This window comes from Apodemus sylvaticus, chromosome 14 (assembly GCF_947179515.1).
Source record: "Apodemus sylvaticus chromosome 14, mApoSyl1.1, whole genome shotgun sequence".
Classification (NCBI taxonomy): domain Eukaryota; kingdom Metazoa; phylum Chordata; class Mammalia; order Rodentia; family Muridae; genus Apodemus; species Apodemus sylvaticus.
In genome coordinates this window covers 67,280,922-67,294,775 of record NC_067485.1, presented here as the reverse complement: position 1 = coordinate 67,294,775, position 13,854 = coordinate 67,280,922, and the positions used below count along the sequence as shown (strand labels likewise).

Here is a 13,854-nt window from a genome sequence, read left to right as displayed (position 1 = left end):
TATTTATTTATTTAATTTTATGTGTATAAGTATACTGTGGATGTCTTCAGACACACCAGAAGAAGAGGGCATCAGATCTCATTACAGATGGTTGTAAGCCATCATGTGGTTGCTGGGAATTGAACTCATGACCTGGAAGAGCAGTCAGTTCTCTTAACTGCTGAGCCATCTTTCTTATTTTTTTATTTTTTATTTTTTAATTTTTTGAGACACAGTTTCTCTGTGTAGCCTTGGTAATCCTGGAACTCATCTGTAGACCCGGCTAGCTTCAGACTTGGGAATTTTCTTACCTCAGGGGAGTTAATCTCTGTTAAAACTAATTTGATTAGTTATTGGTAAAATGTCAGCCTTGGACGGATTGTATTTAGAACTGAATTCTCTGAGGTTTTTCAAAATGGTTTTATTTCTCCTTGTGTGCATGTGTGTGTGTTTAAATACACTCACTGTGTAATTCTTACAGTTAGAGATTACAGAGGTATGGACCCCCATGATTTTACCCCTAAAATTTAAGTACCCTGATGTGGGCCTGTATACCTGTGACTTTGCAAGAAGATCTCTGGCCCAGCCTGTGCGCTGAGTTGGGCTGGGCTGGGCTGGGCCAGTGAGAGGCCGACTAGCAAGGGAGGAGTGTCCGGAGCTTTCAGGTGGTGTTTCATGAGAGGTACCTCTTCCCAAAAGTTACAGCTCTTGTGACAAAAGTTCTCAGAGGACGGAGTAGTTCTCACACACCTTTAATCCTTCTGGATAGGATGCTTATATACAGTTTTGGAGTGGGTCAGGATCTGACAACAAGTACTTCTCATTGGCTTGGTTTGAGAGCTCAGGGATACCTTATTTGCACGTGGGATGGCTTGGTGCTGCTCCTGAGTGACTGATGGCCACACTCCTCTCTGTGGGGGGCTGTAGGAGGCTGTAGCAGGCTGTAGCTGCTACAGGAGCCTAGGGCCCAGGGGGCGTGACCAAACACCATACTTGCCTGTGACAGTCACCTGCTGGGTCTCCAGGGTTTAAAGCCTAAACCATGGACCAGGCTGCCTATGCACAGCTCACCACCCCATACCCTGATTTGGGTACTTGTCCTCACTGAGCCTCCATCATCTGTTAGATTGGGTCCTCCAGCTCGTCATTGGTTCTTATGGAGATAGATGAGTGTGCTACATTGTTTTTGCTGTCTTTATAGCTTTGGGATCAGCAATTGGCAGTAAGTTCCCTTTTCTGAAGGATCTATCTAGAAAGAGCTACATTTTCAGTTCACCCAGCTTTTTGTTTGGTGGGATGGAGGGATGGCATCTTTTCTCCTTACATGCTGGGTTAAGAATTAAAATACTTTCTCTCTTCCTTCCTTTCTTTTCTTTTCCTTCCTTCCTTCCTTCCTTCCTTCCTTCCTTCCTTCCTTCCTTCCTTCCTTCCTTCCTTTCTTTCTTTCTTTCCTTCCTTTCTCTTTCTGTCTTTCTGTCTTTCTTTCCTTCCTTCCTTCCTTCCTTCCTTCCTTCCTTCCTTCCTTCCTTCCTTCCTTCCTTCCTTCCTTCCTTCCTTCCCTCCTTCCCTCCTCTCTCTCTCTCTCTCTCTCTCTCTCTCTCTCTCTCTCTCTTTCTTTCTTTCTTTCTTTCTTTCTTTCTTTCTTTCTTTCTTTCTTTCTTTCTTTCTTTCTTTCTTTTTTCGTGTTCCCATCTCTACTATTCTGGTGACTACTAGTCCAGAAAAGCTTTCTTTGATCTCCAGAAAGCAAACTTCCTTTTTCTCTTATTGGTAGTAGCTAGCTCTCTTGCATGAGGAAGGCAAGTAGTAACCTCTGCTTCTATTCATTCTTCTTTATAGCTTAATTTTTCTTTTGAGAGAGGGTCTCTCAAAAGACCTATGTGGCTCTGGTTGTTCAGGATTTCCCTGTGTGGACCAGATTGGCCTTGAATGCTGAGATGCACCTACATCTGCCTCCTAAGTGTTTAGATTAGAGGCGTGTTACTGTAGCTGGCATCCATTCCTGTTCAGTTCTCTTTGTTCTCCTTCATTTCTAGAGTGAAGTTCCTTGTAACTTAGCAGTATAAAACAGCTTTGTTCTTAAGACTTTATTATTCCTATTTTGGTTCTCCTTTCTTGTGTCTTCTATATAGGCTACCTTATATATCTGTATTGCTAGAAAACTTTTGCCTCTAAGAAAGCTTGCTATGCTGTCACCTGGGAGGCTCTGCTAGTGCATGACAAATACAGAGGGGGACACTGTCAGCCAGCCATTGAACTGAGCACAGGGTCTCCAATGGGAGAGCTAGAGAAAGGACTCAAGGAGCTGAAGGGGTTTGCAGCACCATAGGAAGAACAACAGTATGAGCCACCCAGTACCCCAGAGCTCCCAGGGACAAAACCATCAACTAGAGAGTGCACATGGAGTTACCCATGGCCCCAGATGCATACGCAGCAGAGGATGGCCTTGTTGAACATCAAAGGGAGAAGAGGCCCTTGGTTCTGGAAAGGCTTGATGCCACAGTGTAGGGGAATACCAGGACAGGGAAGCAGGAGAGGGTTGATTGGAGGAACAGGGGGAGGGGAGATGGCTTATGGGATTTTCCGGGGGGGGGGGTGTGTGAGGGGAGGGCAGGAAAGGGGAAATCATTTGAAATGTAAATAAAGAATGTATCTAATAAAAATAATAATAAAAAGAAAGCTTGCTATGTTTATCTTGTTTTTTAAAATTCAATCTGCTTCTCCAGAAAACCAAACAACCCTATTAAAAAATGGGGTACAGAGTTAAACAAAGAATTCTCACCTGAAGAACTTCGGATGGCGGAGAAGCATCTTAAAAAATGCTCAACTTCATTAGTCATTAGGGAAATGCAAATCAAAACAACCCTAAGATTCCTTACACCAGTCAGAATGGCTAAGATTAAAAATTCAGGAGACAGCAGGTGTTGGAGAGGGTGTGGAGAAAGAGGAACACTCCTCCACTGCTGGTGGGGTTGCAAATTGGTACAACCACTCTGGAAATCAGTCTGGCGGTTCCTCAGAAAACTGGGCACCTCACTTCCAGAAGATCCTGCTATACCACTCCTGGGCATATACCCAGAGGATTCCCCACCATGTAATAAGGATACATGCTCTACTATGTTCATAGCAGCCCTATTATAATTGCCAGATGCTGGAAAGAACCCAGGTATCCCTCAACAGAAGAGTGGATGCAAAAAATGTGGTATATCTACACAATGGAGTACTATTCAGCCATTAGAAACAATGAATTCATGAAATTCTTAGGCAAATGGATGGAGCTGGAGAACATTATACTAAGTGAGGTAATCCAGACTCAAAAGGTGAATCATGGTATGCACTCACTAATAAGTGGATATTAACCTAGAAAACTGGAATACCCAAAACATAATCCACACATCAAATGAGGTACAAGAAGAAAGGAGGAGTGGCCCCTTGATTTCCTTGGGGAAATCATTTGAAATGTAAATAAAAAATATATCGAATAAAAAAAATTCAGTCTGCTTGTCTCCATTGATATCTTTAATAATATATCAAGTTTTTGATTGGTTTTAATGTGCGTGTGAATGGGTGCACATGTATGTATCAGTGCTTAGTCCATGTTCCTTTCGTTGCCAAGTAAGGCTAAGAATTTTCTGAAAATAAAAATATTTCTTTATGTAGTCTGTTTGCAGACAGAGGTAGGTTTGAATGAAGAAAGATCAATGACTTTCAAGTGAAGTAAGGAGCCACTGCAGTATGAAAAGGGAAGACTGTGATAGATTGAACCTGTCCCTTTGAAAGATTGACATAAAAATCTGATTAATAGAAGTGCTGGCAGCTATTTGGGTTTGATGTTGATATTTAATTATGTTGATATTTAATTAGCTTGGCGATTTGAATGTGATAACATTTTATAACAATATTCTTTTCTAATCTACAGAGAAAGCAACTAGTGAGTTGAATACTGCCGAGGACTGGGGCCTCATCTTGGATATTTGTGATAAGGTTGGCCAGTCTCGCACAGGGTGAGTGTTCAAAGATTCAAGAGTTTTTGTTCATTCTTCTTATAATTAAAAATTAGAAAAGTAAAGTATGTTACAGTTCTAAATTAGTTTAAAAAAGAGAATGTTTTTACTAGAAAGAATTATCCTGTTTGAGAGTACCCTCTGTGATCTGGATGTGAGATAACCCCTTAGACTCCTGTGTCTGAGCACTTAGGCTCCAGAGGCGGTGCTGTTGGGGCTGCTGAAGAACCTTTGGGAGGGGTGGGTCCCTGGGAATGACCCTTGAAGGATTATCTCTGGCCCTGCATCCTGTTCCCTATGGCTTCCTGAGTCCAGATACAGTGCAATCAGCTGCCTCATTCATTCCTGTCACTATATCTTCCACACCATAAGAATGGTATCCCTTCTTGAACTGTAGCCAGAATAAGCCCTTAAGCTGCTTCTAGTCAGAATCTGTCTTGGTCCTTAGAAAAACAACTACTATAACCACTGTGGCCTTGAGGGTGGTAGGACTGTTAGAAAGTGGGAGCTTTAATACTCACTTGTTGCCTCATTTTCTTTTTGATCTTTTCTATCTTTTCACTCACGTCAGAGTCACTAATGATTTCTCAGTTACCAACTTTTTCATTGTTATATTTGAATTTTTTTCACATTTTTCAAATGATTGATGATGATTAAAAGGTGAGCAAAATATAATCTTAGGCTTTCCAAACAGCTAGAGTGGATTAACTGATGTGTCAATAAGTGATTTCTTCAGCTTCTGGTCTAATAACATTCAGCTCAGATCAGTATCATTTACTACATGGTTTGAAACACAGATAGTATTGTCTTACTCAGGAATCGTTCAGAAGCACTGTCAGGTTTGTGCTTCACTCTTCAGTGGTAGTCCTACAGTCTTGCCATTACTCTGTTCTGCCATGCAGTCTCTTTCAAAATGTCTGAGATACAAGATTTCCATAATCCATAAGCCTGGCTAGACAGGAAGTTTATGGCTAGGGCCAGTCTGCCTTCACTCTAGAGCTTCAGCCTCTGGTTTGCCGTTTTTATTTGATTCCCCAAGATTGTCTGAAATATGTCCTCTGTCGAATCACTTAAAAATTTTTTTAAATTAAAATTTAATTTTAGTCGTGTGTGTCTATGCATGTGTACACATGTGTACATGGGTACATGCATGCCACAACTTACACATGCACTTACATTCAGAAGACAACTTTGAGGAGTCAGTTCTCTCCCTTCCAGGGATTGAACTCAGAACCTCAGGCTTGCATGGCAATACTTTTACCCATGGAAACATCTCCTGGGCTCTCTGCCACTTTGATTTTTTATCTTTGTATTAAGACTGTGTTCTCTGGTCTAGCTCATTAATTTCAGTGAAATTTGAGTAACTACTGTGTGTCAGTTAGACATTCCTTATTCACTTTTCATTTGACCCACTTTATTTGGGACAGTCCTCACTGTGATGAATGGTTAGCTTTAATTGTTAGCATGACACAGTGTAGACTCACCTGAGAAGAGAGGCTCAATGAGGATTGTCTACATTGGTTGGCCTGTGGGCATTCTATGGGGATTGTCTGAATTAACATGGGAAGAGTTGGGCCACTCAGGGGGAGGCTGGAGGGCTGGGGTCCTGAACTATTTTAAGGAGCAGTTGAGCTGAACAGCAAGCAGACGGCCTACAGAGCATGCACAAATTAATTCTTTCTCTGTTTACCTTTGATGTCTGTCTCTCTGATGATGGACTGTGACCTGGACTTGTAAACCAAATAAACCTGTTCCCTTTAAGTTGATTTTGGGAGGGCAGGTATTTTGTTATAGCAGTAGAAATGTGAGAAGAACGTGTGTTGTCTGCAGTGGTACATTAGCCTGTTTTCTCTTTTGTGTCTACATCAGTTGCCATATAAAACTGTTCATGTCATTCTTGCCTTCTGTAGTATTTTCCAGATCATTTAACTTCGTTTATTTCTTTCCTACATGACATTGATTTCAGTGCAGTTAATTGCTGGGGTTCCAGTGAATGTTGTTGGTTTTAACAGGGTTAAACCCTATTGATTTGTTTCTTTATTCCTTAAATGTAGAACATTTTCTTCTCTCATTTCACCCCTTTGACCTTTCTTGCCAGACTCACTTTACCTATCAGTTTTCTCAAAGCTCTTTTTTTTTTAAATCCTCTTCATTGACAATAGTATAATAGTTCTTTGGCTCCTCAAATTACTGTCAAAAATATCCTTATGGCTGAGGATATAGCTTAGTGGTAAACTGTGGGCTTGGCCTATAGAATTCCATGCATTTAACCCCAGCACAAAACAAAGAGGGAAAAAAACTAAAAAAACAACAACAAAAAAATGTCTTATTTGTGTATTTGAGTAATTTATGTAGTAAATTTACTTAGTACATTTGGTGTGTGTGTGTGTGTGTGTGTGTGTGTGTGTGTGTTTGAGACAGTTTCTCTGCATAGCCATAGGAGTCCTGAAACTCAGTATAGACTAGGCTGACCTTGAACTCACAAAGATCCACCTGCTCCTGCCTCTAAGTGCTGGGAATAAAGGCATGTACCACCACTACCCATCTTATTTAGTTTGTTTGTAGACTAAATTATTGTTGTTGTTGTTGTTGTTGTTGTTGATGATGTTGTTTTAAACCGTGTAGCTTAGTGGTTGGAAGCATGGTCTCTGGAAGGATGCTGGGTTCAGATTCTGGCTTTGTGGGTGCTGTGATACATTGAGAAATAACTTCTCTTACTGGGATTTCTGAACTTTTCTAGTCTTCCACAAGGGAATAAAACCCCCTCCTTTTCATAGGTTTTAGGACGTTAGGATTTGTTCCTAGTATTACAGTTAGGAAGTCTGTCCTCCTCACTGCTTTTATTTCTTCTTCGCTTTGGTGGGTTTACTGTTATAGTTTTCCTATAAGGACCTTTTATAATAATTTGGTCGAATGCTTAAAATCACAACATACATTCCCTTTCATTATTAGAAACTTCCCTATTTTTCTAATTAAAAGTCAAATTGGAATTTCGTGTGGTATGTAATTATGTAGAAGTTACTTTGTTATTGTTTTTTCCAGTATATTAATACTGTACCAGTTGTATTCATTAGACAGTTTTTCTTATATATTTGAAATTTACTCATTTTAGCTGTCAGAGTGCTTTTGTCTACATTGTGTTTTATTCAGTACCGTTTGGTTTAGGTTCATTTAAAAAGAAAAACAATTGATCCACATGCTTTTTCACATGGAACATTTGAAATGTTAACTCAGTTAACATTTGAGTTGCTGGTTGGAAATTTGAATTGGTTATACTAAATGTAGGGATCTACTTAGGAAATCATTCTACCGTGATGTGGGCTGGCTCTCTTACTCACTTGGTCTTATTCATTTGTATTTTCTATTTTTCTTTCCTTCCTTTCCTTTTGTTCCCTTTTCCTCCTTTTTCCTCCCTGAAGAGGTAGTGGTCCCTAGTCCTTCTAAACTAGTGCTTCTCAACCTTCCTAATGCCGCCTCCCTTACGATGGTTCTTTATGTTGTGGTGACCCCAACTCTAAAAGTACTTTCATTTCTATTTCATAACTGTAATTTTGCTGCTGTTATGAATTAAATATCTGATATACAATCCCCAAATAGGTTCAACACCACAAGTTGAGAACCATTGTAAACCATTATTTTCCAAGCATTTATTTGCTTGTATACATGAGACTTCTTGTTAGAGCCCTTGTTAATGGTTTGGAAATCTAAATAATACTCGAGGTACTGGTCCAGTATTATTGAGGTTTAAAAGTCGTGTGTGTGTTTCTCTCTCTGGCCCAAGTAAGACTGTTTTCAGAGCCAGAGTTGGTTGCTCCTATGAGTAGTCCCAGTACTCAAAAGGCAGAGGCAGGAAGAACGCTGGCATTCAAAGCCAGACTACATTACACAGAGTGCCGGGTCTGCCCCGGTTACTCAATGATAAATGAATGAGTCAATTTGTGAATGCATATGTGTGTGAGTGTGTGTGCTTGTTTTGTGTTTATGTGTGTACATGTGTTTCTGCTTTATTACAGTACTTTAATATTCTAATTACAGAAATTGGTAAGGATAAGGTCCCACCCTGACTTCCCTAGCCCTAAGGCAATTTGCTTTTATGAGATATTTTCCCCATTTAAAAAATGTATATAAATGCAATATTTTATCATTGAATTGTTATAAAGAAACACGTATGCTAAACCATTTTAGGGTTTAACATTTTTGTGTGAGCCAGACACATGCCAAAAGGATTAATTAAAATTATAGGAACAGTATATAGGATGCCAGATCAGGTCATCAGAAAATTATTAAGCTCTTTTCAATGAAAGTTTTACTTGTGTGTGTGTGTGTGTGTGTGTGTGTGTGTGTATGTCTGTGTCTTATGTGGAGTGTATACCTGCTCACATGCAGAAACCCGAGGAGGATGTCACATGTCCTGCTCTCTCTCTATCGTGGTTATCTTATTCTATTGCCACAGTGTCTTGCATAGCAGGGGCTCTTACCTGCTGAGCTGCCTCTCTATCCCTTTAAGTTTCTTCTTAGGAAAATAATAAATTGGGATACAGAATGGCCTTCTACTCTTCATCTTCCTGCCTCAGCTTCAAGTGCTGGGATTGTTGAGTATATACCAGAATACTTGTCTACAAAAGAAAAACTGACAAATCTTTACTCCTGTCCCTGTCTCTTAAACCCACCTCATTTAGGTAAAATGCAGCAGTTTCCTCTACATTTCTTCACTGTGTCTTTACACAAATATGAATGTCTGATCTTCATTCTTATACTCTAAGCATATTGTGCACTGTTTTGTAAATGTACTCTATGCTTAGTCCCTAATATAGCCAGTCACTCTTGGAAATGTGTTTTTTAAGATGTCTATTAGTATTGGACTAATTAAAAATATTTTCTAATTTAGTATAATTATAAACATAACATTTGACAAAGTTTATATACTAATGAATAGAAATTAATAACTTTAAATAACCATCAGTCTTGAAAAACTTCTTATGTACTCCCCCCTATTTGCTTCCATAGGTTATGTGATTTTTTTTTATAAAGATAAATCAAATTATTTGATTATATTAAATTTAAAACTTGATGTTTTGGAGAATACTTCGGAATTCCCGTTACTCACATGATTTTTTTTGGCTGCAGCTCCAGTGTATGAGTCAGTATTGAAGAATGCCAACTAGGTCATGTGATGAACTGAACAGCCTTTATTTAGAAATCAAGAGACGCTTTAGAGTAGTTTCTTTTGTGTGTTAGATTTATTAGTTGCTCATTTAATACACGTGACAGTAGGTATTTGTCTTAATTAGGGTTTCTATTCCTTCAATGAAGCACAATGACCAAAAATATATCTGGAAGGAACGTGTTTATTTTCTTATACTTCCACATCGCAGTCAACTTGGCACTGAGACTGATGCCATGGAGGAGAGCTCCTTATTGGCTTGCTTTCTATGGTTTGCTCAGCCCACTTTCCTATAGTATCAAGGGCCACCTGCCCCGGGGCAGCCCTTTGGGGATCGTAAGCTGGGCTCTTCCACATTAACCATTGTCTTAGTTAGAATTCCTAATTTAGTGAAGAAACACCCCGACCACAGCAACTCTTACAAAGCAAAACTATCAACCTACCTTCCTTCCTTCCTTTCTTCCTTCCTTCCTTCCTTCCTTCCTTCCTTCCTTCCTTCCTTCCTTCCTTCCTTCCATGTATGAGTGTTCTATCTGCATGTATACTTGCATGCCAGAAGAGGGCATCAGTTTTCATTACAGGTGATTGTGACATGCTGTGTAGTTAGTTGTTGGGAATTGAACTCAGGACCTCTGGAAGAGCAGATGGGGATTAACCCCTGAGCCATCTCTCCAGTCCAAGGAAAGCATTTAATTGGGGTTGGTTTATAGTTTAGTCCATTGTTATCATGGAGGGAAACATGGCTGCATACAGAATGACATGGTGAGGAGAAGAAGCTGAGAATTCTACACAGCTGGCAGGAAGTAAACTCAAAGCCCAGTCTCTAGTGACACACTCCTCCAACAAAGCTATACTTACTCCATCAAGGCCACACCTAGTAGCACCACTCCATGTGGGCCAAGTGTTCAAACCCATGCTTCTATGGGGGCCAATCCTATTCAAACCAACACAATCAGGCTTGCCCACAGACCAATTTGGTGGACACATTTCAATGATTGATCATCCACATTAATTGAAGTTTTATAATTGATATGAACTAATTGCTGCTGTTTGGTTAATCAGTTGTTTTGCTTTTGTCTTTGAGGAGCTGGAAAACATGTCATTCTTTAGTTGGCTAATGATATATTTAGCTAGTAAGTCAATCTTAACATTTCTGAAACATAAGATGATAGTCATTTTATCTGATATTTTGTCAAAAATAAAAATGTAACTTCTTGGAACCTTTATTGAGTAAATGCCTAGGAATCTGAGTGTGTTCTTATAATAGGACTGTATTTAGCTTTGTAAGAAGTCACCACACTATATTGTTTTACTATATTGTTTCATCTTTTACATTGAGGTCTTTGGTCTGGTTTGGTATTTATTAAGCACTATGAGGACTCATTCCAACTTTTTTCTACTCAGCATCAATAGTTCTGATAGTCAATTACCTGTTACCAAACACTACAGTGCCATATACTGAATAGTCCTTTTTTACTTTTTTCTGATTTGAGATACTACCATTCTATAGTACATTGTGATCTGGATTTGAATATTTTTGAATTTTCTCTCTAATCTCATTGATACTATGTCTGCTACGTGTGTATTACTTAGGGATATAATTAATAAAGCTTTGTAATGTGTTTTAATATTTGGTAAGACTAGTCTTCCTCATTGCTTTCTTTTCTTAAATTTTTAAATTGAATTAAAATATAATTATATCACTTTCATCCTTCCCATTTCTTCTTCTAACCCCTCTCATGTTCCTGCCTTTCTCCTTCGCAAACAGACCAAAACCACCACAGTCTCTTTTTCTTTGATTATTGTTGTTTTACTTACACACACACACACAACCTGCTTACTGTTTAGTGTTGCTTATATGCATATGATTTCGGGGCTGAGCACTTGGTATTGGATAATCAGTTAAAGAGCTCTTAGCTGGAAAAAGCTAATTCTGCACCCCTCCTCCCCCCCCCCCCCCGAATTCCTTAGTCGCCTATAGTATTTTTGAACTAGGAGTTGGATCATGTGAAGTTTCCTCCTTCCATGTTAGTATGTTTTTGGTGCTTTCATTGTTTGGGTCTTGTTTAGGCAACCATATTGTTAAGATAGGGGTATAAGGAACTGCCTTTTCTAAGAGACACAGCCTCACAGCAGCCTTCCTGGTCCTCTGATTTCTCTTTTAAACAATCTTTTCTCCTCTCCCTCAAGGTTTCCTGAACTTTGAGTTGATGGTTTGTACCCATCAGCTGGGGCTAGGCAACCCACGACAAGTTCTTCTCTGCATTTTCACCAGTTATGGTTTTCTTTGATGGTCTCTGTTGCAAAGAGAAGCTTTCATAAGGAAGGAGAGCTATATTTAGCTATATGCATAAGATAAGTGTTTGGAATGTAGTTAGGAATTATGTTGGTCTAGTAAAGTAGTGGTAGTGGGTCCTCTAAGATGCATCATCTAATTACCATATGTATTTGTTTAGGTTTCCAGTAATAAGCATAATTTTCTAATTGAGTGGGTTTTAAATCCAATTAGAGGGCTTTTGGTTTACATTTACTGAGTGCCACTCTTGCACCTTTAGGATATCTTGTCATACTGGTTATTGTTGTGGTTCATAGACATCACAGCTGGGTTATTGATTGCTTCCCTCCGGTGGTAGTTCACATAGAACCTTCTAGTACTGTGAAAGTTATTCCTCAAGGAGGTTTTTAGGCAAGATCCAGATTGAATCTTCTAGGTCCTGTGTCCAAAGTGCAAGGTATCTTCAGCAATAATAGTGAATCACCTTCAACCTCTGGGAGTCAACCAAGAGCAACTACAGCGTCCTCTGTTGTTTTAGGAGTCTCTTGGACACCCTGACCAACAACTCAAAAGGGGGTTTCTCATGCTGGGTGGTGGGATTTTGTTAGGTGGTACATGGTTCTTGGGGGAGAACATTGTTGCTCAAGTGGCATAACTTCATTTAAGACACATACAAACACACACTCAAATAAATATAAAATGTTTTCTTAAGGTATTTTCAAATTTGTACCCTTCCTCCCTCTCCTGTAGTCTGCTCCCCCCCCCCCCACTTCCCAATTAAAATCTTCCTTTTCACCTCCCCCTCTATCTATAAACCCTCCTGTTTGGACTCTTTTCTTCTGCCCCTATATACATTTTAGAATTGACTTTATTACTTTAAAGGCAAAACTTTCCACCATTTTTTTATTCATTAAAATTTTTCTTTGATAATTTCATGCATGTATATAATGTATTCTGATTGCTCTCACCTCCACATCCCCACACCCCGCTTTGTCATTCTGTTTTGTTTGACCAGGCTTTGGATAGGATTGTCTCTATGGACGTGAGATTAGAACTATCCATAGAGCCTGGTGGTTCTATACAACTGAAGACACTGACTTTCCTAGAGTCTGATTAATAGCCTACAGTTGAGCAGTAAGGGTCATAGTCCCGTGATTCTAGCCTCCATTCACAACAGAGTATTGAGAAGGCTTTTCATGCAGTCCAGTGCAATTAACTGTGTGCTGTGAGTTCATGATTTTATTTGTGTCCAGAAGATGAGAAATGAATTGTTAAGGGCTGAGCCCTCCTCAGTTACTTACCCTCAGAGTCTTGAGTCTCTGCATTCACTGCTAAGACATTCATTACCGGAAAGATAAGCTTCTCTCATTAGGGTTGAGAGTAGCCTTTGTCTAAGGGTATAATTCAGATATTTAGAAGGCAATTTAACATTATGTCTATCTAACTTAAATTAACATCAGTGGTAATTTCCCTCATGAGTTTTCTCTTCTGTGGAGTGGGCCTCAGACCCAGTCCATCCCACATAACAGCTGTGCTGCTCACTCTTGCACACGTGGGCACATTTTGCTTGACAGCTTTGTTTTGTAGTATATGGAGTTAACTGCTGAGTGAGATTGTTGATAGTTTTCGTCTTTACCCAGTAGCCTTATAGTGCCCTCCTGCAGTTTGAAAGATCAAAAGCAGGGAAGGTTTTCAGCACAGTTTTATTTCTCTACATCTTGCACCCAAGATATATAATGTCAGTAAGTCCTGCTCTGGTGGGCAACCAGTTGGAAAGAAAGGAGATTATATTGTTTTGAAGCCTCTGGGTCCTCACTGACCAACTGACCAATTTACGGAGATTTCCCACACTAGCACTAGGATTTTTGTTTATTATCTTGCCATGCAAGGTATCCCCCTTCAAACATTTATTTTTTAATTGGGTTAGAAGATTGTAGTTTTTATATGACCTTTTTCATACCCCTGTATGTTTTTATTTGTTCCTGTCCCCATTTTCTCCATCCTTTCCCTCCATCTTTAACTTTCTGCCTCAATTAATTCCCCTCTGACCTTTTATTTTTACCTGTTTTACACTCCTTCGCCCTAAGATCCTTTCTGTACACTAAACCTGACCTCTTTCTAGTTTCATGACTTCCACAAGTACTCTTAAGTTAAACATAAAACCCTTAAAATTGAAGCTGGGATCCTTTAGCAAAGAGAACATGTGACATCTGCCTTTCTGGGTGAGGATTACTTTACTCAGTTACCCGCACCCCCCACCCCAAATGCTAGTTTCATCCATATTCCTGGAAAATTCAGATTTTATTTTCCTTTACAACTGAATAGAACTCACTGCGTATGTACTACATTTCCTGCTCACTAATTGATGTCCTGCTCACTAATTGATGTGCGTCTAGGCTGACACCAATGCCTTGCTTGACAAGAGGGTCGTG

General features: G+C 39.5%; 1 protein-coding gene across 1 annotated transcript in view; it reads left to right on the top strand.

Moving 5' to 3' along the window:
• The window catches only part of Stam (signal transducing adaptor molecule), a 52,962-nt gene that overhangs the window by 11,678 nt on the left and 27,430 nt on the right, over positions 1 to 13,854 (top strand). The window contains exon 2 of the mRNA XM_052156874.1: positions 3,899 to 3,983. Coding sequence (XP_052012834.1) covers positions 3,899 to 3,983 — 85 coding nt within the window. The remainder of the gene's footprint in view (positions 1 to 3,898; positions 3,984 to 13,854) is intronic.